Genomic DNA, 26,644 nt, shown 5'->3' on the forward strand with positions numbered 1-26,644 from the left:
AATTTGACAGGGCGCCCTCTTGCGAAAGATTATAAATCGGCGACTGCGAACAAGAGAACGAGATCCCTCTAAAAAGTGGACAGAACAGGGGCTCTCAGAGCATCCAAATATTTTCTGTTGAGCCATGTTAGCTTTCGTTGCACACATCGTGTTCCAGGAGAAAATGACTCGCCGCTTTTGAAACCGTTCAGGCGCTGTTAAATCTACCAAAAAGGGTGAGTAAAATCGAAAATCCAATGCTTATGCCATTTCGCCCCAATAATGTAAAGTCGCCCCTGCTGCTGCACCGCATAAACAATACTCGTTTTTCAATTTTTGTTTAGTTTAGACCCGCCATAAATGGTGCCAAGGAAAAGTTTCCGTATGGCGCCACCACTTTTTCATTCGATATGAAATAATATAGTATCTAATTTACCTCAATGAGATATCCTTTTTTGTAAAAATTAGTGAAAAAGTGGTGGCGCCATACGGAATGTTATCCTTTACTTTTACAAACAAAAAAGGGATAGGCCCTATCTCACCCCATTCATTTTTTGGATAATTTTCCGCATGGCGCCACCACTTTTTCACTCATTTTTACAAAAAGGGATATATCAATCAGGTAAATTAGATACTATATTATTTTATCTCGAATGAAAAAGTGGTGGCGCCATACGGAAACTTTTCCCATTTTTTGTTTTCATTTTAAGGGGGATTCTGAATAAGGGAAATATTACTTTTATTAGTAGTTGCGATAATGTAACCCTCCTGCCGACGAGTAAATTAGATACTATGTATTTCATATCGAATGAAAAAGTGGTGGCGCCATACGGAAACTTTTCCAAAGTAAAAATGAGTGAAAAACAAAAAGTGGTGGCGCCATGCGGAAAGTTATCCAAAATTATGAATGATAATTGATCATTACAATTAATACATTATTCCCCCTGTTAAAATAAATCGCAGATCCACGCTTCGATTGACGAGTGAGCGTGTGATAATGTGCATGTGAAATGCATCAAGCCACAGCAAGTCTTCATCAACTTCCAGGTCCATGACTATTGTTGTAGTAGCACAAATCAGTGTAGTCTTGGTGCGTGTGTAAGACCTCGTTTTGATTTGTCACAATATGTATTAATTTCCACTTGAGATGCTATTTCGATCTTCCAGGCAGTTTTTGAATGATAGCGCCTTCGCACGGAGAAAATTATTATCAAGTCAAAACGAGAGGTTCTTGCACCAGACTGCAACAAGTGCAAGAAATTGCAATTTTCATTCACATTTACGGTGCGCGACCGGTACAGAAAGTTACAACAGATACCAATTTCCATTCACCATTTTCAAAATTTCAGAAGTCGCCCAGACCTATTATAACTTCAACTTTGGTTGATTGTGGCGCTATATAATTTCCCTTTGATTGATTGATTGATTGTTGTGCGAAGCTAAACTTTTTAGAACGTTTCTTATGTACTGTAGGTCTCCCTGTGTGATGCGACGCAAAGTGACCGTGGATAGCACTCAGGCAGCTCACGACTCAGCGGAGAGTCGTCGACCTAGTGTCTTTGAGAGGCTTGGCCCTGGCTCATCTCGGGAAAACTCAGTGAGTTAAACAAACAAATTCAACCCTGGACAAAAAGAAACAGCTCATTTTTAGCAAAAAATGCCGGCTCCTCAGTTTACAAATGGTTCAACAAGGCTGGCTCAGTTAAAAATGAACCGAGGCTCAACGTGGCTCAATTTTGATTGAGTCGGTCTTTGCTCCATGTGAGCCAATTATGCCTCAATTTGAGCCAATCTTTTAAGCCATTGGTGAACAGAAGAGCCGACATTTGGGCTCAAACTTAGCTGTTTTTTTACTCTCAGTGAATCAGTTTTATATATAAGTACTTAAGGCCAAATGTTGAATCGTTGCGAGGCTTGGTCCTAGCTCATTGGTCCGTTAGCAGCGTCGAGCAACAGCGTCCTGCATTCTCTTGAAGACAGTTATAGAGCATACTGGTCGAAACATTGAATCTATGAGAGGCTTTGCCCTGGCTTAACTTGAGAAAACTCTGGGTTTTAATTTTATTTTATATAAAAGTACTTAAACACAGCATCCAGCAACAGAGTCCAGTATTACTGATTGATAGATTGAGTCGTAGATTGGTTCTTTTCACTACTCAAAAAGAGGGATATTCACATGGTGTTACTGCAAACGAGCACGTTGAAGCCGCTTCGTTCGCAGTTCAGTTCTTAGCTGCGAGTAAGGGTAATAAGCCTCACAAATTACTACTATTATTATTATTATTATTATTATTTAATCTTATCTCAGCATGCAAAAGAAAGATCATATTTTCATTTGTGCCGGTAACTCCTCGAGCCGGGCTTCTTCCCGTAGCCTTAGATCTCGAGGGTCTTTCTTAGGATCCTCGCTGTACCCAACAGCGCCGCCTTCTGCAACAGATCTATTCTCACATTTGTCCCTATTATTATTATTATTATTATTAATAATCATCCCCTTCAATGATATTCGCAGCGAGATGGTGGCCGAGCTGATCAGTGTCGCAACTGGGTACGAGAAGGCAGCTGCTCCTATGGCAACACGTGTCGTTTCCAGCACGGCCCAAGGAACAAAAGTTACGGTGACAGGTAAATTAAAGCAAATCCCTTTTTGTTTAGCTCCACCCCCAAAAAGGTAATTAATATTAAAAATAATAATAATAATAATTCCTTTTTTTTTTTTTTTTTTTCCCCAAAAATTGTGTTATTTAACTAAAATCAAATTCATAAGAAAAGGGAGATAAAACCATATAGAATACGGCAGGTTGCAGAGTAGGTTTTTAAATGTATGTACAGGCTCCGCACTTTCACGTTTGCGTTCATAGTTCTTCATTTTTTTTGGGGGGGGGAACAGCTTATCACATCCCTGGGTTATAATTTAAGACAGGGCTTAGAGTAATAGAATATTATTATTATTATTATTATTATTATTATTATTACTATTATTATTATTATTACATTTATAAGAAATTTTTTTGTTATTGTTTGGAATAGGTCACCAGAGTCGGACCCTGTAGACCTGCGTCACCGCGTTGAGAGCAAACGAGCTGAGAGGGAGCGTGAACGAGATCGAGATAGATCGCCATCGTCGTCACTTTCACCTCCATTGAAGGTAAACAGGAACGTGATCTCTCTGGTTTGTTTTAAACTCCACCCAAAAATAAATAGCAATAAAAAAAATAAATGGAAAATAATTATTATTAATTGTACCCAAACCCTTTCACAGGGATGAGATTTTTTAGTCTTCAATCTGAATTCAGACTTTTTATGTTAGCCTAGTAGTGAAGAAAATCAGGCAGTATTTTTTTCTACATACATGTGTAAGAAATCCTGCTATTTGGTCTACTTCTTTAGTGCTGCGGACAATGTTCCCAAAAGCTCCTTGGAATCTATAACTTCTTGGTTTACAAAAAGGCGAAAATGGCATCATTTAAAACGAGAAACCTAGAATTTGTATCCCAGTTTCATACTTTTTGTGAGCAGTTAATCTCACCCCTGTTAAGATAATAATCTCTATCACATTATTACCAAAAAGGACTGATTCTTTACTTTGTTTAAACATTTTTTAGGACAAAATGAAGTATAAAGGTCGGCATGAGAAGGAGTCGACCTCCGACCGAAAGCGCAAAGGTCGTGACTCCAGAGGGATGAAGTCGGGCGGTTCCCCACGTTCAGATGCCAGTGAGCCAGATGAGTGGGGTGGGATTGACGGGATACCAGCTGCAGGTAAACCCAGTCTTGCACCATGTAAACAGTGCACAACCTTTTGCGTTTCCTTTTTATTCTCTTCTCACCTTGCACCGTTGACCAATGACGCCACCAACGCACCATCCCAGTTTAGCTTCCTACGTGAGCTGTTTAGGGATTAAATTACTCAAGACACGAGACTCGAGATCTCTCTATGCGGTCAATTGGCCTTGAGGGTGCTCCTAAAAATATTTTTACAGCGATGTGGTTTCTCGGTTTTTTAACTGAAAATCTTTTTTTTTTTTTTTTTTAAGCCCCACCCCAGGAAATTTAATGTTAATTGAAAAAGAGTTGTTTATTTGTTAAATTATGTTGGTTTATATTATTAATCAATACAAAGACTTTGACCGAGGTCGACCCGGGGAAGTTAATCAAACGCACCCACTGATGTTTCCCTCCCCAGGGTTATGGGGTCTGTTCTAGTTTCGGAATAAAATGAAACACAATACAATTATATTATATTTTTGCAGATGACGACATGTGGGACGATGAGGCTAGTCTTGATTATCGTCAAGCCCTCACCCTAGAGATGAAACGTCAGCAGATACAGCGAGAGCTACAACAGATGGAGGAGGAGGAGGAAGCTAGGGAGCAGGCAGAACTCATCCAACAAAAGGAGGTCAGTCCGGGGGCCCAATTTCATAAAACATCTGCAACTATTTTGTGCTTACGGATAATCCCTTAGCAGAATTTCAATTTCATAAAGCTGTTTAATGCTGGCTAACCCGCGGTAAGCACACTAGTGACGTAACATTGCAAATCTGTGGTGAAAGGCATGCACACCTAGAAATTTTCTGCTAACTTTAGAAATCATGGTGAAATCGTTTATGCACACAAATTTGCTTATGGGTAAACAGCTTTATGAAATTGGACTCTGGGCCAAATTTCATGGCTCTGCTTACCACCAAATTCTGCGCTTACGATCAGCAGTCTCCAAGCGCAGCATTTCTGCGCTAGCTGGTTAAGCGTAGAATGCCTAGTAACGTTGAGTACGTACGCGCACGCACAAGCCAAAATCCCCTGCTAACCCGTGAATTATGCTTGACATAAGCACAGAATTCCCTGCTTCTGCAAGCCCTGATTCTTTGCTCAGCAACTAAGCAAAAAATGAGTGGAGCATCAGTTGCAGCAATTTAGTTGGTTAAACAAGTTCTTTAAAAGCAAGATTTTTGTTGTGCTACGCAAGTTGTTATTGGTACTGGGCCCAATTTCAAAAAAGCCTCTAAGCACAAAAATTTGCTTGGCATGAAATTTCTTCCTTAATAAAAACAGGATTAGCAACCAAATTTCCACGTGATTTTCAGGACAAGCAAGCAACAGCTGAATGCCAGTGTCAAGCAATAGGCAACAAATTAAAATTTGGTTGGTAATCTTGTTTTTATCAAGGAAGAAATTTCATGCTAAGGAAATTTTTGTGCTTGCAGGCTTAATGAAAATTGGTCCCTGTTAATGATGATATGTAAAGACGGATATATTTTCATCTGAAAATGTTTTCTTCTTGCAGACGTCAGATGATAATGCTGGAGGACAGTATCGCTCCTCCCGCTCCCCATCTCCTGTCAGGAAGAAACACTCCAAGAAAAAGAAGGGCCGCTCAAAGGCCGAGAAGCAAAGCTCTCCAACTCCTGAGGAGCATTCTCCTCCGGCAGCCTACAATGAGAAGTCGCGAAAACGCCGTAAATCGGAAGAGGCCATGAAGTAAGGTTTCAGTTTTATTTTTATTTACTTAGCAATGTTTTCAGGAGAGTCGTGTTAATCCGTTATACATGCTGACATAATTTTTGTCTCACTGAAACAAAAACATTTTTGTGAAATTGTTTTACTCATTTCATAAAAGTTACAGCAACTCAGCACGTAATATTTTAAGGAAAGCTTTCTACTATCATTATCTTTGAAGTATTGTTTAAAAGTGTAATGTAAATCTGTGGACATTTTTGTTTTGTGTCTTACAAAAAGGAATCAAACCCTGAACCTGAAACATTTGTTCTTAAACAGACATGCCATTGATGCATCTATTGACAGCCATCGCAAGCACAAGACGCAAGGCTCGAGTCATTCGCCACGATTACCCAAATCCGCTTCTTTCCGTAATCGTACCCCGAGTCCTCGCGCCGCCCAGCACAGGCATGACTCTGATAGCGATATGACCCCCCGGAAATATAAGGGCAAGTCCGAACTGAAGAAAAAGTCTAGAGAAAGGGATATTGTGAAGAGAAGGTGAGTGAATTTCCAGAGGGGTCTCGATGTGCTCAGTTACAGCGCCCTCAACGGTCATGATTTTCATTCTGAATTAATACTTGAGTCAGAAAATTGCGATGTCAGTATGTATTGTCAGTAAAAACCACCCATTTTTTTCTAAACCGACCTGGGCAGGTTAAACAATTCTCAATGATTATCTTGTATAGGTCATTGTTTCTCATGCACCGCTCCTACACTCTTGAACTCAATACCTCATTCAATGTGACCTCCGTTTCCCAGTTCAAAAAACATCTTACAGAGATGAGATTGTACAGACTTTTGGCTGAATTCAGACTTTTTATGTCAGCCTGACGAAGAAAATCAGACAATATTTTTTTCTACAAATAAAGAATACCTACTCATTGGTCTACTTCTCTAGTGCTTTGGATACTTTTTCCGAAAGCTTCTTGGAATCTATAAACCCCAAGGGTTACCAAAAGGTAGAAATGGCATCATTTCAACATACCTTTGAATTTGTGTCCAAGTTTCAGACTTTTTCGTAAGTAATGACTCCCGACCCTGAACTTAAAACTCACTTTTTTGTTTTAATACATTTCCTCTGTGGTTTTCACTTTTTTGGTTTTTGTGCTTTACAAATACAGAAAAAGGTGCTTTACTAAATGCTGTTCTTCCTATTATTATGATTTATTCAGGAGTTTTTCAAGGAACAGAAGTAGTACTGACAAGGAGGATTTTTCAAAGAGAAAACCTGCTCGTTCACCAACTCCTCCAGCCCAGTATCGAAAGATGGTAACACCTTCCAAACGCCCTCGATCACCCTCCCGTTCAAGAAGCCGTACTCCAACAAAGCGCAAGATGAAGCGCTTGGACTCTCCGCCACGATCCAGTCGTCGTCCCCCAAGTCCTCCAACTTCATCGCACTCTGACTCCTCCGATGGAGGGTCCTCGCCCTCTTCTTCAAGCTCTGCTCCGTCGGAATCACCACGGAAGCGTCCTCGTTATCAGTCACCATCTCCTAGACAGCGCACGAAGCAGGGATCCCCTGCACGAGATCACCGCGCACGGCCGAGAAGTCCACTTCCCCAGTCCCCAATGTCTGGTCGTGCTGGCTTGAAGAAGCAACAGCATCGAAGCATGTCGCCATCGAGTTCTCACAGATCCTACTCGCCTGCTACCAAGCGGCAGTCGCCATCTCCACGGTCGGGAAGAAGAATGTCGCCATCAAACTCAACTAAACATTCCCAAATTGGAATGTCTCGTAGCGACAGTGGATCAAGGGAGCATCGCCAAAGAAAACTACAAGAAAGGCAGGGATCAGGTAAAAAAATAAAATTATTAGTGATTTTTCGAGCACTTCAAATTTGTGATTTGTTAAGTTTAAATGTAAATCAAAATTATTCTATATCCCCAATGCAAATTAAAGTCTCTAAAATAGTTGCGACACCCACTGCTAAAATATAGGATTCAAACTGCCTCTAGCTACCAGGCAGTCTCAGTGGTCTAGTTGGTGTGACATGGCTCTAGAATTGCAAAGGTCGTGTGTTCGAATCCGACCGTATTAATATGACTACGTGATTTTGTTCGCAGAACTCTGAAAAGTACTGAGTATACAGTGCTACCACACATTGGTGTATTAAGGGCTAAACCAATGTTAATATTCTTTATCCGGATGCAAATTTAACATCTGTTATGTTCTAATAAGTATTTTTTCTCAATTAATAGATAACCAAGGTGGAAACCAGTTAAGAGGTGACCGTAGAGGCGAGCAACAAGCAGACTATCAAAGGACAAGGGCACAACCAGAGAAACACGGCGACCCCAGGATGAATATAAGGTCTGATTCACGTCAACGATCAGATTCTCGCTCTGATCCACGAGCAGATAGTAGAGGTCCGCCCCAGATGGATCCAAGAGCGTACCAGAGGGGTGATCAGCACAACGACCCGCGCGGTGTCGGCAGGGGGAACCCACGGGGAGACGTCAGGGGTGACCCGAGAGGAAACATGAGGGTCGATCCTAGGGGGGAACCAAAAGGCAGCGACCCCCGCGCGGATGGGAGAAGAAATATGAGGGGGGAACTTAGGGCAGACCCTAGGGGGGATCCCAGAGGGGACCCCAGGGGGGATCCTAGAGCAGACCCCAGGGGGGATCCCAGAGCAGACCCCAGGGGGGATCCCAGAGCAGACCCCAGGGGGGATCCTCGTGTAGATCCGAGGGGGGACCCTAGGGGAGATCCTAGAGGAGATCTGATGAGAGGGGATCCCAGAGGAGATCAGAGAGGAAATCTCAGGGGAGAACAGCGAGTGAATGTCAGAGGAGATCTACGGGGTGACCCAAGAGGAGATCTCCGGGGACCCCCGAGGGGAAGCTCTAGGGAGGAGCCTGGAGGAGACATGAGAGGGATGTCGAGAGATCCCAGGGATGATCCAAGAGGTGGTCTTAGAGATCAAAGAGATGATCCAAGAGGCGACCTTAGAATGGACCCACGAGCAGATCCACTCCGGAGAGATATTCGGGGAGGAGACCCCAGGGCTGACCCCAGAGCAGGTCCGAGGGCTGATCCCAGGGGCAACCAGCGTGCGGAGCCGCGGTTGGATCCCAGAGACATGCGTGGTCGACAGAATCAGCAGGAGCGAGAATCCCGGCGAGATGAGTGGGAGAGGAGAGGAGCAAGTGTCAAGAAGGAACCAGATCAACAAGGCTTCCATCCAAGGGACCCACATTTTGCACCGTAAGTTACAATGTTTATTTGAATGAAAAAGTTGTTCAAGGCATCATCGTTACAGCTTGGTCAGATCATTTTAAAGGCACTGGACACTATTGGTATCTACTCAAAAGAATTGTTAACATGAAAACTTCCTTGGTAACGAGTGATGGAGAGCTGTTGATACTATAAAACGTTGTGAGAAACGGCTCCCTCTGAAGTAACATAGTTTTTTAGAAAGATGTAATTTCTCACTCAAAGAATAAAGAACTATTATTAGGCATCTGAAAGCACACAAATTTGTGGAACAACGTTTTTTTTCTTTATTATTTTCTTTTAACTTCGGTGACCAATTGAGTCGAAACTTTTGACAGAAATGTTATTTTATGCAAATGTTGGGATAAATGTGTCCAGTGCCTTTGACCATTTATCAAGTGGGAAGAAGTTAAACTAGATACTGCTTAGTAACCCAGATTTGTTAGAAGATCTGTTTAGATTTCAGTAGCCCAAAATGAAAATGTGTGTCTTCATCACAGTATCATAACTTTGAGTTGAGTTGTAGTCTCCCCTAAAAACAAGACCTTAGGCCTGCGCTTTACAGGTCCAGCGTTAACTTAAAGCTCTGAGTACAGTCCGACTGTTAATCCGGTAGCCCAGGGCTAGAAAGCTACAGGCAAGTTTGATCACTGCTCATTGGCCACAAATATTGTCTCTTGGAAAATAAATGGTGCACTTTAGTTTGTGTTTCAAAAAAGTTTTACATAATGAGTTCTACTTTTACAATAACAGGAACAGAGGACTTTCTCAAGAAGGCTTACGTGATATGATGCCACGTTCTGGAAGCCTTGATAATCGTCAGGGACAACGGGCAAGTCCTAGTGCAGTTGGCCGAGGAAGAGGTCCCAACTTCGGAAGGGCCCCCGAACGAGATCTAGGCCCAGAGCGAAGAGAAAGAGGGCAAGAAAAAGAGAGAGGCCCGCAACGAGGGAGAGACCCTGTGCCCCAGAGAGGTGGTAGAGGACCTGATCTGGGACGGGGCAATCAAAGAGGGAAGGGGCAAAACAGGAGTCTGGACCGGGGAAAAGGCCCTGAGTTCAGTAAGGGCCAAGAAAAGGATAGATTCCAGGAAAGGGGAGGGGAGCCTCAGAGAGGTAGAGACGGAGATCCACGAAAGGATACAGGACCTGATAAAAATAAGGACATCCGAGGAGGCTCAAACCGTGGAAGAGCTCCTGAGAGAGAAGGCTTTGTAAGACAGGACGATCGTAGCTTCGAAGAGTCCCGAACATCAAGAGACAGCTCAGCTGATAGTCGACAGTTGGATAAGTTGAAATCTTCTGATCTGAAGAAAGGGGCTCGTGATTCTGTTCGCTTGGATCAGGGAAAACGAGCCGACTCAAAAGACAGGAGAGATAATTCTAGATCTCAGGAGAGACGAGGAGATTCAAGGGGTTCCAGCAGCTCTCGTAGAGAGAAACCAGAAGACCGCGATAAAAACCCAAGGTCTGAGAGGCCCTCCGAAAAAACTGGACGAGATTTCCCGAAGAAAGCAGCGTCTGTTGACAGTAAGTTTGCTTCTGATTCCTCTGCTACCACTCGAGGGCGAGGTGATCGATCCCAGTCTCTTGAGAAACTTGATCGAGACCAGGAGCAGAGGTCAAGTTTGCCAGAGTCTAAGGCAGTTGAAGTGCTTTCCAGATCGTCTACTCAAGACAGCAAAGAGAGCACACCCCTGAAGGAGGCATCGCCAGTGAGACCTTCAGATGAAGTTTTCAGCGACTGGTCAGAAGGTGGAAGTGATGAGCTTCTGAATCAGAGCCCACCGGTAGAGGAGAGGACCTTACCAACCACCTCTGTTATAGAATCTGTCACCAAGAAACAGGACTCCATGACTGAACCACCTAAAAAGGACTTGAAGCAAAGATCGGAGAAGAGATCTGAGGATCGAGAGAAGCAAGAAGGAGTCGAAGGTAGATCTCTGCGCAGCTTAAGTAATGGCAGCAGCTCTAGCCGGTACAGCTCTATTAGCTCCGTGCTTCTTGGGCAGAATGTTCCCGGGGCCTCCCTGGATCAACCTTCTGTTGCGAAAGCGGGACCAGTGCAGGAAGACGAAGGCATCGCGCCATCTCTTGACAAGTTTAGACTACCTTCAGAGGACAAAATGCATCAAGGCAAAGGAGCTCAAGATAAGAACAGTGGTGAGTATTAATAACAATAATGATAAAAAAAAACATTTGTAAAGTGCCTAATGCAAAAGCCTCTAAGCGCATAAAGAGAACAACGAAATATACAATGAGATGACAGAGACATTACAAGAAAGCAGATTACAAATAAGCAGCTTTGAACAATGCATGTTCATTAATACAGGTGTAATATGGTGAGACAAGCTAGAAATCTTGCAAGGACTATCAGTGAGCATAGTTTGACTAAGCGGAACTTTGTCTAGTCAACAATAGTTGCACTTCGCTAGTCCACTATTTGGAACCAACCTCGCGGGTTATCAATAGCCTTTTTCATAGCACAGAGCAGAGTGGATCAGTTATAACAAAATGATAATGTGCGTCAAGTCGAAAGTCTCGTTGATGACATGACGAGAGTTGTTTACACTACAACTTCTAAAAAACCACTCGTTGATCATTGATCCTTGTGCGACTTGACTGTTGTGTTGTTAATAACCTCAACGTTCATCATTGCAGAAAAGATTTCAAACCAAAACTTTTACAAGCGATTTTTGTTATTAACAAGGTTTACCCGCAGAAGTTGTTGCACGTCCAGAGCAGGGTACAGCCTCGGATATTTATGAGGTGATTAGTGATGATGAGCTGGATGATATACTGGAAGACGAGGCCAAGGAGGATGCAAAACCAGAGGAGGATGTAAAAGTACAAGAAGGTACGGTTAAATTGTTTCTTGATTGAATTATTAATTGTTTCATTGCTTGGTTGATTGATTCTTTGATTGATTGAATATTTGATTGTTTTATTTATTGAATGGTGTATTGATTGATTGATTCATGAACTCTCTGATTGCTTGATTTATATATTGACTGTCTGATTGAATTGATTTACTTTTGAAATGATTTATTGACTGTTTGTATGATTGATTGATTGATTGATTGATCGATAATATTGATTGATTCATCAATTATTTGATTCATTGATTGCTTGATTTGTATTGATTGATTGTTTAAATGATTTATTGATTGAAGACTTGATTGATTTATTTATGAACTAATTTATTGAATGTCTGATGTAATGATTGGTCGATTGATTGATTATTTAACAATTAATTGATTCTTGTATTGCTTGATTTATATATTGGTTGTTTGATTATTTGATTGATTATTTGATTGATTTGTTGAATATTTGGCGTATTTATTTATTGAATGATTTTGATGCCTGTTTATTTCAATGACTGATTTATTGATTGATTGATTGATTGATTCTTTAATTTGTGTATAGATTGTTTTTAGGAGTGCACTAGGCCTATACCAGCACATTCAGCTATAGTTTTATTCACTTAGCCCTAAGCCTAAACATTCTTATAATCATTCTAAGTCAGCACTTTTGTTATTGTGTTCAGAGTTACTTAAAAGATTCAAAACAAACATGAACATCATTTATTCCTAGTTAGAAGTTTAGGCCTAATAGATCGAGATTTGCATCAGGGATAAAGAATATTAGTTTTGGTTTTGCCGATTTACACTGATGTGTGTTGACACTGTAATACTTTACATTAGATGCTGCAGTTCTCTTCCATTGTTTAAAAACTTGCTGAAAACTCATTTATTTAACTCTATACAATTAGCTTGTAGCATTAATTATATTATTCAATTGTCTTTGTATTCTATATTTCTCTTTTGTTGCCTATGTATGTTTCTTTTGTTTTGCGCCTTGGAATAGGGTATTGTATGTACTAGATAGATGGCGCATTATAAATGCATTACTGTTTTACTCCGTACACTCCCGAGCTCTGTATAAAAAATTACAGGCAATATTACTCGGGTACTCTAGAAGTTGATCTAATAATTCCTCCCCCCCTGTTTTCTCTCGAACAGATGTGCAGGCAGATTTGACCGCAGTAGACTGGTCCAGTCTCATGGCCCAGACTCCAATACAAACTGAGAAGAAATCCTCAGAGGAGGCTGGGTCCATACTGGATAAGTTCCGACCGGGCCAAGTACTGGCCCGCGTTGGAATCTCCAGAGCTCTCGCTGGGTCTGAGCTCATGAAGGAGGTGGAAAAGATTTGCCTCAAGGCTTCAGAAGGTATTCAAGTTCCCGTTGTGCATATATTTTTATACCAGAGCTTCTTAAAAGAGCATTTACCAATCTTTTACCCAACATTTGATCAGACTTCTGTATAAAAGCCAATTCAATATGGCATTTTGATTTTTTCCGTACTCTTATTGAACAAAATAATAAATAAAATAAAAATATTAAAATATCAGTACACAGAAAGGTTACAAAATCAAAAGTGCAAATAAGTTTACAAAATTAATATAGTGTTAAAAAAATAAAAATAAAAATAACTAGGAATGAACTAGTTAGGAGCTAGAGGCTGTTTGTGTGAGCAGAGCCTTGTTGAGCAGAGCCTTTATACAGGAAAAAAAAACAGCGAATCACAAGGCAAGGACAAGACAGACAGTACGAGCAATGACATTACAAAATGCCGACAACAAAATACAAAGAATTAAAGTACTAGGCTAACTGTAGTCGACAAAAGTAAATACATGTAAACAAGCAGTGAAAGAGAGCAAGCTATGTTATATAGTGGGAGAGGAGGACTGTTGAGAGCTTAAATAAATGTTCTTAAATAATTGGAGAGAGCCAAGTAAAGAGATAGTAATAGAACATTACAAAGAGATAGTAATAGAACAAATAGTTACTGTTTTTTAAGCGATTCTGCACCCTGTTTTTTTTCTTCTTAAAGTTTCAAAGTAAGAAAGAACCTTAGAAATCTTCTTAAAGTTTCAAAGTAAAAAAGAACCTTAGAAATGGACATGGATTCAAATATTTTTTTTTTGTACTCTGCAGAAGAAGGATCCAATATCCAAGTGCCGCTGTTTGAGAGCCAGCTCGGTGCTTTTAACGCATCAAGTCAGAGGAAGCTCCGACAGCGGAGACACCTGTTGTCAAACATAGGGCCTTGTAGACGCGCTCTGTGCGCTCGTCGTGATGTCATGATTCGCAAACAACTGGGTAAAGTGGATAAGGTAAGGGACCGTGTTTTGAAGCACTGGAGTTAACGTAATGTTTTGTGTCCTTGCCCATGTTTGTCTAGTTTGTCTGTCTAATCTTTCTTAAGGCAGTGGACACTATTGGTAATTACTAGAAACGATTTTTAGCATAAAACCTTACTTGGTAACGAGTAATGGGGAGCTGTTGATAGTATATACATTGTGAGAAATTCCCTCTGAAGTAATGTAGTTTTCGAGAAAGAAGCAATTTTCCACGAATTTGATTTCGAGACCTCGGAATTAGATTTTGAGGTCTCGAAATCAAGCATCTGAAAGCACACAACTTGGTGTGACAAGGGTGGTTTTTTTTTCATAGTTGTCTCGCAACTTCGACGACCAATTGAGCTAAAATTTTCACAGATTTGTTATTTAATGCATTTGTTGAGATACACCCTGTGAGAAGACTTGTTACAATTACCAATAGTGTCCAGTGTCTTTAAGATTGAGTCATTAACACTTGCTTAAATATTACAGAAATAAGGAGGATGTAAATAAAAAAATTCTTATAATAGGATCAGACAAGTTTTTTTTTCGTTTTTTTTTCCTTCTGTTTTTTAATCTTAGTCATAATGCACAATGATTTTGGGGCTGTCAAGGTTATACAAAAGTATAAAAACTGTCATCTTAAGATGAGTAAAACCAGACCCCTGCAAACGATAAAAATATCGAGTTTTAGTTTAACAAAAATTAGTTGGGTTTAGCAAAATTTTAATTGATTTTTTTTTTTGTCTGTTTCAGCCGGAGCCAGACCAAGTGTTCTCCACCAGTCTCTTGGATGCTGAGCTGTTTAAGCTTAATGTGCAGCTCTTCAGGGCTGTTAAGAAGAGTCAGATACCAGACCAAACCCCTGCCACCTGTACAGTACCTGGTGCTCCAGACCGAACCTCACCAATAGTTGTATGCATGTGAACATGCTGGAATGAATTCAAATGCCTTTTTAAGAGGCAGTTCTATTTTGTTTGTTTGTGTTCGATGTTTTCCCTTCAGGGCCGAAATTCATAGAGCTGCTTAAGCACAAAATGTAGCTAAGCACAAACGAATTGTGTGACAGAATAGGGTTTCCAGCATTTGTTGTTGGGGGCCAACAGTTCTCAATCCTCCCGTATCCTCCAATCTGTGGTCACTGAATACCAACATGTGATCTTGGTTTTAAAGGCAGTGGACACTATCGGTAATTACTCAAAATAATTATTAGCATAAAACCTTACATGGTGACGAGTAATGGGGAGAGGTTGATAGTATAAAACATTGTGAGAAACGGCTCCCTCTGAATTGCCATGGTTTTCGAGAAAGAAGTAATTTTTCACGAATTTGATTTTGAGACCTCAGGTTTAGAAGTTGAGGTTTCGAAATCAACCATCTAAACGCACACAACTTCATGCAACAAGGGTGTTTTTTTCTTCTTTCATTATTATCTCGCAAGTTAGATGACCAATTGAGCTCAAATTTTCACAGGTTTGTTTTTATGCATATGTTGACATACACCAACTGTGAAGGCTAGTCTTTGACAATTAACAATAGTGTCCACTGCCTTTAAAGATTGGAATGCCTTTGAAGTAATGTAGTTTTTAAGAAAGGGATAATTTTTTGTCTGAAAGCACACATTTGTACGGAACTGTGTTTTCTCCTTCATTACTTTCTTGCAATGAGCAATCAAGACAAAATTTTCACAGGTTTGTTATTTTTATAATTATGTTGGGATACACCAAGTGAGGATAATGGTCTGTGACTATACTCTGCCTTTAAATATTTACAGTTCCTTATTCAATTTTTTAAGGTAGACATTACCTACCTTTGCATATTTTAACGAGTAGTAAATTTGTGCCTTTAATTTTTAGCGGTAGAGTTTAATTCGATGTAGTTCGTACTTTTATTAATGATGAAATTAAGAAGTCAATTGGAGAGTAAGGCACTCGAGCGTAATTAATAATTTGATTGGTGTTTTGAAATAAAATCTTTCATTTCTAATGGAAACAAGTTTGTAGTTCACTTGATTTGTGGTTATTTGTAATAAAGCAACTTCACCAGCAAAGCGAACAAAATGAGCCACGGAGCAGCGTTAACGCGCACGGATGTCACCATAATGATGATGTTTATGAGATGTACAGCATGTGTGCTGTGAAGCGTGACTGCGCCCATCATTATGTAGCGGCCGCAACCGAGTTTTGATTCAGAATGCAATGCAAGGAGTGTTTATCCCCCGTTTTGTTTGGAAACTCCTCAATTTTGTAGTCTGCAAATCACGTCAATGTAGTTGAAATGTGTACGTCCTACACTTGGGGCAGGTAAACCTCCTACATAAGACATTGGATATGACCCGGTCTTCTGTACAGACGTTATTAGCAGTGGCTAGTAAAGCTTGAGGCCTGCGCTAAATGTCTCGATGAAAAAATTTAAGGTGGGAAACATCATTATGATTTTGTCGTTAATAATTGAGTGTCACGGCTTAAATTGCAATTTTCTCCCGTGTCAACATTTTGAATTTCTCTTTTAACAGCTTCGTGAAATTGGGCCAGCCAAAATGGCATGTTAAGTTATCACTTGTAACTGGTATCCTTGTTATTTTTGCTTAGCAAATAAGTTTCCTAAACTAAGTTTTCCGCTTAACAGCTTTATGAAAATGGCCTGCACTTGTGCTATGGCGTCTAAGCTTTAACCATTTAGCCACTGTACCGCCCAGCCGCCTATAGCGATATACTGTATGCGGTACGAGGAACCCTCGCTAGCTTGTGTTTGTAGAAAAAAAGGAACATCAAAAGAAAACTCGATAGTCATTAGTAGGTCTACGCATTTGTTAATATATCTAGTTGTTATAGATCGTTATTAATTCTCCCTTCACAGTTGACTTGTCGAAGCTAATGATGATGAAATAATTTAGCTCTTACGAAAAATAAAACGCTCATTAGTAAACAGGAAACTGTTCATCATTTATGATGATATTGTCGGAAATTAACGCCTTTGCATTTAATCAGTATGAGCATTGAGCCAGACAAAAGCCTTGAAAAGTCATTGTGTCCATTTTATCCGTGCACAAAAATATTCGCCATAAAAATTATCGTAGCCGTTTAACGAGAGGCATTTATTGTTCCCATGAGAACTTGTACTTTTATACAAATATTACCGAAAGGGTAAACAATTGTGCATACACATTAAGCCATGGCTATCTTTTAAAATTTGAACTACGATTCCAGTAATTTACTGCAAGAATATTGAGAAATTGGATTTCAGCAAACTCAGGCGGTGCAGGGACTAAAGGGTTAACAATTTGATAGCAAATGAGCGGCGTGTACATTTACGCCTCTATGATGACGTAAAGGTGTCGGGTTTGCGCGATTGTGGATTTCAATTCGTTCGATGTGTAATGGTGTATGATGATTGCCACTAGAACAAAAATTCATTGAAACTCTACAGAGGTGTGCCTGCCTGTCATGCATCCAAGTATTGTATTACTTTTGATTTTACAGCGCCACTGTGTCTTCACATTATTAGTTTGCAATACTTTCCTCTTGAAGCCCCATTTGCAAGAGTGGCTTTAAGCCATGTTTGTGGTGAACTTAAATCTAACAAAGTTTTTCAAAAGTTTAAAATTCAAGTCAACCAAATTGAATCTTTGAAACAATGACATGTACATACATTTATTTATAAGCATTGTAAAGAAAAACCAAAAACTAATTTCACAAAATTAATGAAATGATTTGAAACCATCAATGGAAAACAAATAATAAAATACAAGAAAACACAAATATTTATTTTGGACATAACGTACAAGCTATACAATGGAAGGATAAGCAAGTAAGGTACAGTTAAGATGGAATAAAATGATATTACACAATTAAGCTACTTTTGTTAGCAATTGTCAGTAAATTTCATTCAAGTTAATCCTCGTTAGTTTTAGACTTTGCTGAAATTGTCCAACATTGAAAGAAAATCTACAAATTTTTACATTTGTTTCACTTTTTGTTATTATTTATGGTTACAATTGTTTCCAAAACATAATTCATTAATAAATGGAAATGAGTTTTTCAGCATGTCTCTGAATTTTTCCAAAAGACTTAAATTGTGTACAGAGAACTAAATAAATTAACCTTTAAAACTAAATCTACGTAAAATGCTGCTCATGTTTTGTTAAAATTTACCACGATGGTCTGGTTTTCCCACAGCACATACTATTATTTTGTTTGTGTCTGCGACAAGATCCATTGCCCCTCTTTTAAATAGTATTCCAAAAATTCCCCCAAAGAACAAGAATAGTACCAGTTTCCCAAAAATGATTCACCATCACTCTATGTCAGGAAAGGTTAATCCAAAAACGGGCCAAAAGAGACCCAAACAAAACAATTTTAAGCAAAAATTCAAACAAAAGTTTGCATATTTATTGAGCAGGATTTTATTTCATTTCCACATGACTCCTGGGCTTGAACCAGACATAGTTATTTGTTTTTGTTTTCATAGAGCTGCTTAACAAGTTCCCGCAAAGCAAATAGTAGTACAAAATACCAGCCACAGATAGTTCATGTGACATGGTATTTTGACTGGTACCCTTATCATGTTAAGTTGCACATCTGGCGTCATTTTGCCCTATGTAGTTGAACCCTTGTACTTATAAATATAGGTGTTAGTTTTTAAAGAAACACTGACAATTTATATGCAAATTTACACGCAAAATATTAATGATGTGGAAGTGCTTATTTTCACACACTCTGGTTGTTGTGGCCATACTATTCACAGCTATCCATGTGAAGTTAACATCCACGTGTGATATTAACATCCATGTATATCACATTGAATCATGTGTGAATTTGTACATTCACATCCATCAATGTGGCACGAACAAAGAACAAAATGAAAACAATGCACATCTTTGTCTCATGCTAATTTCTTTAGCCCCAATAACCAACAGACCCCTTGCCTATTGCTGATCGCTGCTGCACGTGCTCGTTTTACTCACCAAAGCAGCTACATGTTCATGTGTGTCATCCAATGAGCTACCTCTAGACTAAGTGAAGCCCACCTAGTTCAAACTTCCCGCGAATGCGCAAAGCGTAGTTTGACGTCGCATGGCTGTTTCGCAGCAAATGTTTCGCTGGAGTTGAACACAATTCAACTGTTGTGAATCATTCGTTGCGAATTTGTGACGTCAAAATTTGACACGTTGTTGCATTCGCAGAAAGTATGAACCGGGCTTGAGGGCGCAATTTGAGAAAGTGACACCATACAAGGGGTCTATTAAAAAAAAATAAAAAACTCCCCCAATTACAGAAATTTCTTGGCCAAAATGATGTGTTAATATTAATTGAGAATACCAAAAAAATAAAACAAGTTGTGCGAATATATAATGTAACTAACTTAATATTTTCTTATTAATACTGTTACACAGAGAAAATATCATACATACATAATAATGTGTATTATATAAAGTGCAGCATACACACACTTAGAACAGTACATATCTACCTACATGTACACTGTACAGGAGTATTTGTTCTTTGAAACTTGCTCAGCTATAAGTCAAGTCATTTCCCTAGTCCAAAACATGTTTTCACTTTCAAGAAATAGGGATGCTTTTCAATACTTAGTCTTGAAATCAAGTCGGTAATATTGTTAAGCGCGACACTCATCCTCGCTCCCAGTATGTGTGTGAGTCAGAGAGCTGCCACGCGCTACCTATGACCCTTGCATGAATGTATAAACGCACTGTGACTGTTGCATGATCGGCAGAGTTTGTGTTTGTAACAAATAGGCAGCGCATAACGACTTGACGACAAGTCTATTCAATATTGAGTAAGCAGCCAGTTCGCCTGGATAGAATTATGAGTGGTTTAGCAATTTACTTTTAGAACTGGCATTAGGCCAGCGGACCACTGTTTAAGGAGAACGATGCAGTGTGGACTGAAAATCAAACACATGGTGTATATCACTTGATCATTTATTAACCCTCCTACCCTTAATCTCAGTAACATTTTATTTACTTTTTGGCGCTCCTCTTAATCCAATAAATGTTATGCAACAAATTGATTTTGGGAAAGCAATCAGCAGCCTTTAACCTTTTAACCTTTTTAAATGATTAATTTCACCAAAACACACCAAAAACATACACCTTTACTTTAAAATTGCGTTTTTTTTTAAACAAATTAAATGAAAATTTCCTGTAAAAACATGGGTTTTCTTTATGAAGTGCGTGAAATTAGTTGTCGAAGAGATTAAGGTATTAGTTTTAATTGTCTATAATTCTCAAGAAAACAACCAAGTTCGCTGAGATAAATAAGAGATGTTCAACATTCTAAAACCAATGCCCATGTGACTGCTATTTCATGTTTACCTTTTTTAATATATATACAAGCTTCTAACATGTACACATTAACACAAGACCCACCTACTGTAACCCTTGATAGCATTGGATTATATTTTAACCTATACATACAACAGCTACAAAATCCCTTTTTTTTTTTTTTTTTTTTTTTTTTTGCTAGAAAAGTGCAAGAGAATAATGATATTCACATGCTGGTTAACAGTGGAAATTAGTTTGGAATTCTTCTTGGAACTAAATCATAAAGTATACGCGGAAAGGTCAGCACACAGAGTATCACTTTTTAAGGTAGGGTCATCGTTTTTTTTTCTTTTGACAAAACGCTGGCCAAATTTTAAAGAAGGGTACAATTAAAGTAACATGTGAAAGTTTCAGTTAAATACGGTGTCTACTTAATGGGAGAAAAAAAAAAGGAGAAAAAGGGTCACTGTTTATTTTTAGTCAAATCTATCCATGTTTAGCGAGGTGACAGTCGGTTCCGAATATAAGCAGACACCATAAAAATTATTTGAATCTGCAACAGTTGCGGCGATCTATGTCAAAACAAATTTTTATGTTTCTATTCAGAAGGGTTACTTCTGACGAAATTATGTTGCGGGATTTTTACAATTAACACCAATCTTTAGAAGCTTTCGGATAAAAATTACACCAATTTTTAGGGTTATTAACTAAGTATGACCCAACCTTCAAGTATGACTCAAACTCAAAGTAATTTCACATACACAGTTTAGTTTTAAAAAGTTCACCCAAAATTTATGCAAAAGAGCAACCCCCAAATTTGTACAGGTATTATTAAATTTCTTCTTCCATTCAAAAACACAGTCAGTGTTAATTCTCTTCGGAAGCGTCAAAAAAAAATTTACGAAGCTCTTCAAAATCCCTCCAATTTATTAATTTACACTTTGATTACTTTTTTAAACTGTGCCCAAAAAAAGCGTCATCAAAGCACGGTTATGATACAGCGCCTTGGTATAAAGCATTTACAACAAAGGATTGCAAAAGGAGAAATATTACAGCAGATCATTTGCAAGAGAGACTCACAGATTAAATTCTTTTTGAGGGGCGAAATACCCCCAGTTCAGCCAACTACATGAATGGGTTTGTCGAGCGCTGTTGTTGTTGTTGTTGTTGTTGTTGTTGCTGCTGCTGACCGCCAAAGCTGTCCGTCTGTCCCTATTGAGTAAAACCAATACAAAAATATAATCAAATGAATGTATGACGCCATGTTTTGATTTGCTTTGTATTTCTCAACAGATGTGTTTGATGACACACATCTGAGATAATAATATTACTATGAGATTCCTGGGTGTTGGACAGTTTTTCATCAGCTGTCTAAGACTGTGTTTTGTTTGGAAATATAATCTTAATTAATTTTAGTGGAAATAGGAAGTGCCAAACATGACTCTTGAAAAGGGGAAAGTCATTTTCCGTCAGTAAGGCACACTTCTAGGAGGAAAATGTATGAAAGTTTTGTACCGGAACTTGGCGAAGGGCACCACTGCAATTGGTTTTTGAGTCGGTGTGTAAATGTAACTTCAATTGACTATTTTGTTTGTGATGGGTACCATTAATACATTTTAAACAATCCTGTGTTTAAAATCCGAGCTTCTAAGACTTCGTGGGGGCATGTAAAATGCAGAGGAGCCTGATGGGCTACTTTACTAAACGCCACAGCGCAAGGCCTGAAGGTGTTCAAAACTTACCATGAATGGATTGGATTGCTGTTGTGGCCATCCTCCTTGTGTAGGGGCACCGAACCCAGTTGCCCCCGTTGCATTCTGTGCCTGTCCCATGCCTCCAGGTGCTCCATAACCAGCTCCCGTCGGATGCGCCATACCCATGGGCTGCTGCACCATGTTCATTCCCTGCTGGGGTGTCGCCCCGAAACCCGCCTGCATGCCACCTCCAAAACCACCGCCGTACCCCGGTGTACCTCCAAGTCCCATTTGGGCGCCCGCTCCGCCCCCGAATCCGGGCTTTACGGCTCCTCCCACCGGAGCTCCACCCTGTGCCATGAAACCTCCTTGGTGCTGCATCCCAAACCCACCCCCTTGTGACACTGCCGACATACCCGGTACCCCTGTACCCATCTGTCCTGACGCCACGCCTCCATGCATGGGTGCCACACCACCCTGCATGGGTGCCACGCCCCCGTAGCCTCCTTGGGTGGGAAAGCCCCCAGGTTGGGCTTGCATTTGGTAGGCACCCCCATTCATCATGCCCCCTGGTGCCGGGGTAGCCCCTGTGCCGCTACTGAAAGCCCCGAAACCGCTACTTTGGGGGGGTTGTTGAAGGTCGCCGAATCCACTTCCTTGGGGAACTACTTGGTGGGCGCCGAAGGCTCCCATATTGCCTGTGTTGACTGGCTGTGCAGTTGTTTGTCCAAACATTGACGATGCTGTTGACTGGCCACCAAATGGATTAGCTCCTGTAAACAACAACAAATTGAGTAATAACCAAAAGTGTCCAGTGCTTGTAAGGAAAGTACACTTCAACATTGCTGTTATAGACTCAGGAATTGCTCCCAAGTGGCTGAGTATGAATATAAACTTACCCGATGGCATCCCGCTTGACATGAGCCCTACTCCACTACTAGTAGGTGGCTGCTTGATGTTTGTGTTGCTTCCTGGTCCCCAATCGATGCCTCCCCCACTTAGGACATTAGCTCCTCCCCCTGCTCCGGCCTTACTCGCTCCTCCACCACTCCAATCCACCACACCACTGGAGGATGAGCCTCCAGTCCAGTTGACGCTATTCCCGGTCGAGACGGACGGGACCTCTGTCCCCAGCGTGTTGAACGCTGCGTATTTGTCGCCGGATGAGCTGATTGGTTGACTGGCGGTGGAAGCTGGGGTGGATATGCTGAGGTTGAAAAGGGACTGCGCCGTTTGACCCACACTGGCTGCAGGAACTGGTGTCGGAGCTGCGCCAAACGAAGCAAAGTTACCAGCGGCGGGCTGAGATGGTGCCGTCGTGCCGAACGCGTTGAAGCTTGCGTTGTTTGGTTGGGAGGGGGCCGAGCTGAATGCATTGAAACTGCCGCTCACTGCTGCCGGGGCAACGGCTTGGGGAGTGGCGGTGGCGAAAGTGGTGCCAGAACCAGACTGAGGTGGATTTGAGCCGAACGCGTTGAAATTGTTTGAGGAACCGAATGGATCAAATGTAGCTGGTTGACTAGCTGTTAAGATAAAAAAATGAAATAAAATTGGTATGAAGGTCCGCTCATCTCGGAATATAAAAACCGATCATTATTATTATGACAAGTGACTGTGTTGGGTTTGGATGGAGTATGGGGTTTCAGTGTTGATGAACGATCACGAGAATCGTTATTATGAGCTTACCTTGTGTGGGTGGCTGACTTGAAAATGCCTGGCCGAAATTTGCGAAGCCTCCAGGAGCTGAAATGTTAAAATCAAAGTTCAAATGCAGCATCTGTATTTAATTTTGTTCATCACTTTTCATTCAATTGTCTTTTTTGACGCCTTTTTATTTTTCAATGAGCTTTTCAATGGGTCTGATTGATATTTATATGGAACAATTCTCCAAAGTAAATTTTTTTGTTGGATTTCCGTTGGACAGTATTTTGATGAGAGACATAGTTTTAGTAAGCATTTTGTGCTTAACAACTTTTAGTGCTTTAAGCAGCTCTATGAAATTAGGCCTAGGTCTCTAAGAGAATTGCGATTGAAGCGACTCATATAAAAATAAATTAATGGGTTCTATCTACCTCCAGCTTGGGCTGATGCCTGTGGCTGGCTGAACGGGTCCCCGCCCAGGTCCCCTAAGAGGTCCATGGCTGAGCGACCGGACTCAGCGCTGGGTACTGAAGTAGGTGGTTTGTACTGGGCCTGAAGGGCGGGACCGGCCACAGCGCCCGGCATCGGGATCGAGATGGCACTCTTCACCGCTGGCTTGGAGGTAACGGGCGACGATGACGAAGAGGATGATGTCTGTTGATGAAGAAAGTGTTAAAAAGAATCTGGTAACCAGCCAAAAGTCTGTTAAAGTTTACACTGTTTTGACCGGTGCCCCACTCATGTTTTGCTTTGTGTAGGAATTTCCAAAGCAGAATTTTTTGCTTAAAAGGCAATGGACAGTATTGGTAGTTACTACAAAATAGTTGTTGCATTAAAACTTGCCTGGTAATAAACAATGGAGAGCTGTTGATAGTATGAAATATGGTGAGGAACGGCTCCCTATGAAGTAACATAGATTTCGAGAAACATAGTTTTAGTTCAAGAGTTCACTAAAAACCCATCTGCTGAGCATGCGACTTCCAAACATGTCTCCTGCCAGTTGTTCCACTTCATCTTGTGAACTCTTGTAAAATATTGTGTAGTTTAAGAATTGTTGATAAATTAGATTCATGCCTGTGTACAGCACATTGGGGTCTTGCCGTAGATGGAATGCGCTTTACAAAAATGATATATTATTATTACTATTTAGAGTTCTTACTGGTTTAGGGGAGTCATTTCTTGCCACCTGTTTGAGTGGTTTAACCTCCGGCGTACTGTTGCTACTACTATTGTTGAGTTTCACCTGACTAGGCGGGATGTACCATCGTTTTCTCTCATATTTCTGGACCATGTAATCCCGGACTTTCTGCTCGTCTTTGGATTCCAATGAGGAGGTTCTGGAATTCTCGAGGCCGAGCCACGATTGTCTGCAAAACTATATTATTAGATAAACAAATTTGAAATACATTTATTTTTGTTTTACCCATACAAAGATGTGTTAGCACTGTATTCTTTCCCGAGTTCTATGGAAACAAAAACACAGGCATATTACTCAGGTGGGATTCAAACTTTCGTATTTGGAAGGGCAAGGGCACCGAGGCATTTTCTCCTTGGTAAAGGGCACCCTATGAGGAAACTGTAAATTTCAACTGATAGCATTTCAAGGGCACCAAGGCAATGACCAGTGGGCATGGAGGCAATGACACTTTATTGCCTTCGTGAAGTAGGCCCTATCAGACCTGTAATTTTCCAATCACTTTGACTTTTAAAGTCACTGTCAACGAGACATCATTTTTTTCTCTAACAATCACCTCATTCCCGTGGTTTTCCAAGAACTCAATTTCTTGAGATGTGAACGTCGTCATGGAGATAGACTTCACACGGTGGGGAGGATTTAATCCGCGTCTGTTGGAGGAAAAACAAACTTGTCACTAAAACTTTGAAAAGCTTTCATTTTTTTTTTATGAACTTTGTTGTTATCAATACAAAATATTAGGCCCAGATGCAACTTTTCTACCCAAAAGGCCACAGCTCTATCACAGGTGCTGACATGTGACAAGAAACTGACAATGCAATCAATTGTCATTCATTGCCATTTCATTTCTTCATGTCTGGTACACTCAACTACAATGCATACAAGTCTTCATTTTCCTTGAAATTAGCGCTCACAATATACCAACACAAATACTCCATGAAATTTCCACTATAGTTAACACGTACTATTATCAATGATAATATACCAGTAACAGCCAACTTTTTAACTACATTTTTTACTTTTAAAAAAATTAAAAAAAATAAATCAGCAGTTTTTCAGATATCAGAAAATCTCACATGTTTGAATTTTGCCATAAATATAGGTTTGCCTACTCTATTATTGCAAAGTAATGTATTACAATGCAGAAGAAAGTGTGGGCTCTACAATACAATAGTTTTTATAATGTTGCAGGCAGTGCCAGTATAGTATCGGTGCTGTTTATTTTGTATAAATCTGTCAGTTTCTGATTGAAATAACGTTACGTACACAACATTTTGTACCTAAAACCACGGGGGATAACTAGTACTGGAGCATGCCTAAATAATTCACCATTATCCCGCTTTGAGCGGTCTCTGTGGGTTTGGTTGGTTATTTATAATTATTCTATCGGTACAAAATGATGACTAACAACACAAATTACATGCATGAAATACGTGTAGAAAACAACGTGTGGCCCAACCCTCCCCGAACCGGCATCAAAAATCGCCCTGACTTACAATATTCCGCTGCATCGAGTACACACGAAGGAGCCCACTGTCATGTTGACATATGTGGGACCCCTCTGCTCGCAGTCGAAGCATTTCTTGTTGTCTGGTTTGGACCCAAGCTCCCGAAGAAGTTTCAAATGTTTATCGTCCTGCTTCCGCTTGGCAGCCATGTTGGATGGGGCTGTGGCCTGAAATGACCTGGACGTTGGTGGCGCTATACCTTATTAACAATCGATGAGTCAACTATTAAACAAAAGCGCCGGTGGGTTCAAAGGCACGATGAAAAAGAAGTTAAAACAATGGTTACCCGGCAAAATGCCAGTTAAAAGAGGGGGTGGGGTGGGCGCTGAAATTCTATTCTTGAACCTCACATTATGGAAAGTTTTCATGTCTTGTCGAGTAGACAACAAGTGGACACTGTTGATGTACTAAAAGAATTTTATTAGCATTAATAAA

At 40.3% G+C, this 26,644-nt stretch overlaps 2 protein-coding genes across 2 annotated transcripts; one reads left to right on the forward strand and one right to left on the reverse strand.

Annotated features, from left to right (window-relative positions):
* The first annotated feature begins 46 nt into the window (after positions 1 to 46).
* Positions 47 to 15,121, forward strand: LOC117298487 (zinc finger CCCH domain-containing protein 13-like). Its single transcript, XM_033781765.1, has 15 exons — positions 47 to 215; positions 1,453 to 1,576; positions 2,492 to 2,604; positions 3,010 to 3,127; positions 3,585 to 3,741; positions 4,233 to 4,381; positions 5,267 to 5,460; positions 5,758 to 5,979; positions 6,654 to 7,279; positions 7,684 to 8,692; positions 9,455 to 10,863; positions 11,411 to 11,557; positions 12,723 to 12,932; positions 13,701 to 13,879; positions 14,642 to 15,121. The coding sequence occupies exons 2-15, from the start codon at positions 1,466 to 1,468 to the stop codon at positions 14,810 to 14,812; spliced, it is 4,815 nt and encodes a 1,604-aa protein (XP_033637656.1). The 5' UTR covers positions 47 to 215; positions 1,453 to 1,465; the 3' UTR covers positions 14,813 to 15,121.
* A 3,329-nt stretch (positions 15,122 to 18,450) lies between these two features.
* Positions 18,451 to 26,368, reverse strand: LOC117298424 (arf-GAP domain and FG repeat-containing protein 1-like). The gene is made up of 8 exons (XM_033781682.1): positions 26,198 to 26,368; positions 25,258 to 25,351; positions 24,666 to 24,881; positions 23,938 to 24,160; positions 23,552 to 23,608; positions 22,765 to 23,388; positions 21,914 to 22,638; positions 18,451 to 21,383 (listed from the first exon to the last, which is right to left on the reverse strand). Exons 1-8 carry the CDS (start codon positions 26,356 to 26,358, stop codon positions 21,297 to 21,299), a joined length of 2,187 nt encoding a protein of 728 aa, XP_033637573.1. The 5' UTR covers positions 26,359 to 26,368; the 3' UTR covers positions 18,451 to 21,296.
* Positions 26,369 to 26,644: the final 276 nt, after the last annotated feature.

This window comes from Asterias rubens, chromosome 13 (assembly GCF_902459465.1).
Source record: "Asterias rubens chromosome 13, eAstRub1.3, whole genome shotgun sequence".
In the NCBI taxonomy this organism is placed as follows: Eukaryota; Metazoa; Echinodermata; class Asteroidea; order Forcipulatida; family Asteriidae; genus Asterias; species Asterias rubens.

Excerpts from the sequence above, each read along its gene's own strand:
- LOC117298424 (XM_033781682.1), bottom strand. The coding sequence starts at position 26,358 with ATGGCTGCCAAGCGGAAGCAGGACGATAAACATTTGAAACTTCTTCGG. Across the intron at positions 25,352-26,197 it reads ACTCGATGCAGCGGAATATT|ACGCGGATTAAATCCTCCCC; the intron begins GTAAGTCAGGGC and ends TTCCTCCAACAG. Across the intron at positions 24,161-24,665 it reads GAAATGACTCCCCTAAACCA|ACATCATCCTCTTCGTCATC; the intron begins GTAAGAACTCTA and ends CTTCATCAACAG.
- LOC117298487 (XM_033781765.1), top strand. The coding sequence starts at position 1,466 with ATGCGACGCAAAGTGACCGTGGATAGCACTCAGGCAGCTCACGACTCA. Across the intron at positions 3,128-3,584 it reads CACTTTCACCTCCATTGAAG|GACAAAATGAAGTATAAAGG; the intron begins GTAAACAGGAAC and ends AACATTTTTTAG. Across the intron at positions 10,864-11,410 it reads AGCTCAAGATAAGAACAGTG|GTTTACCCGCAGAAGTTGTT; the intron begins GTGAGTATTAAT and ends GTTATTAACAAG.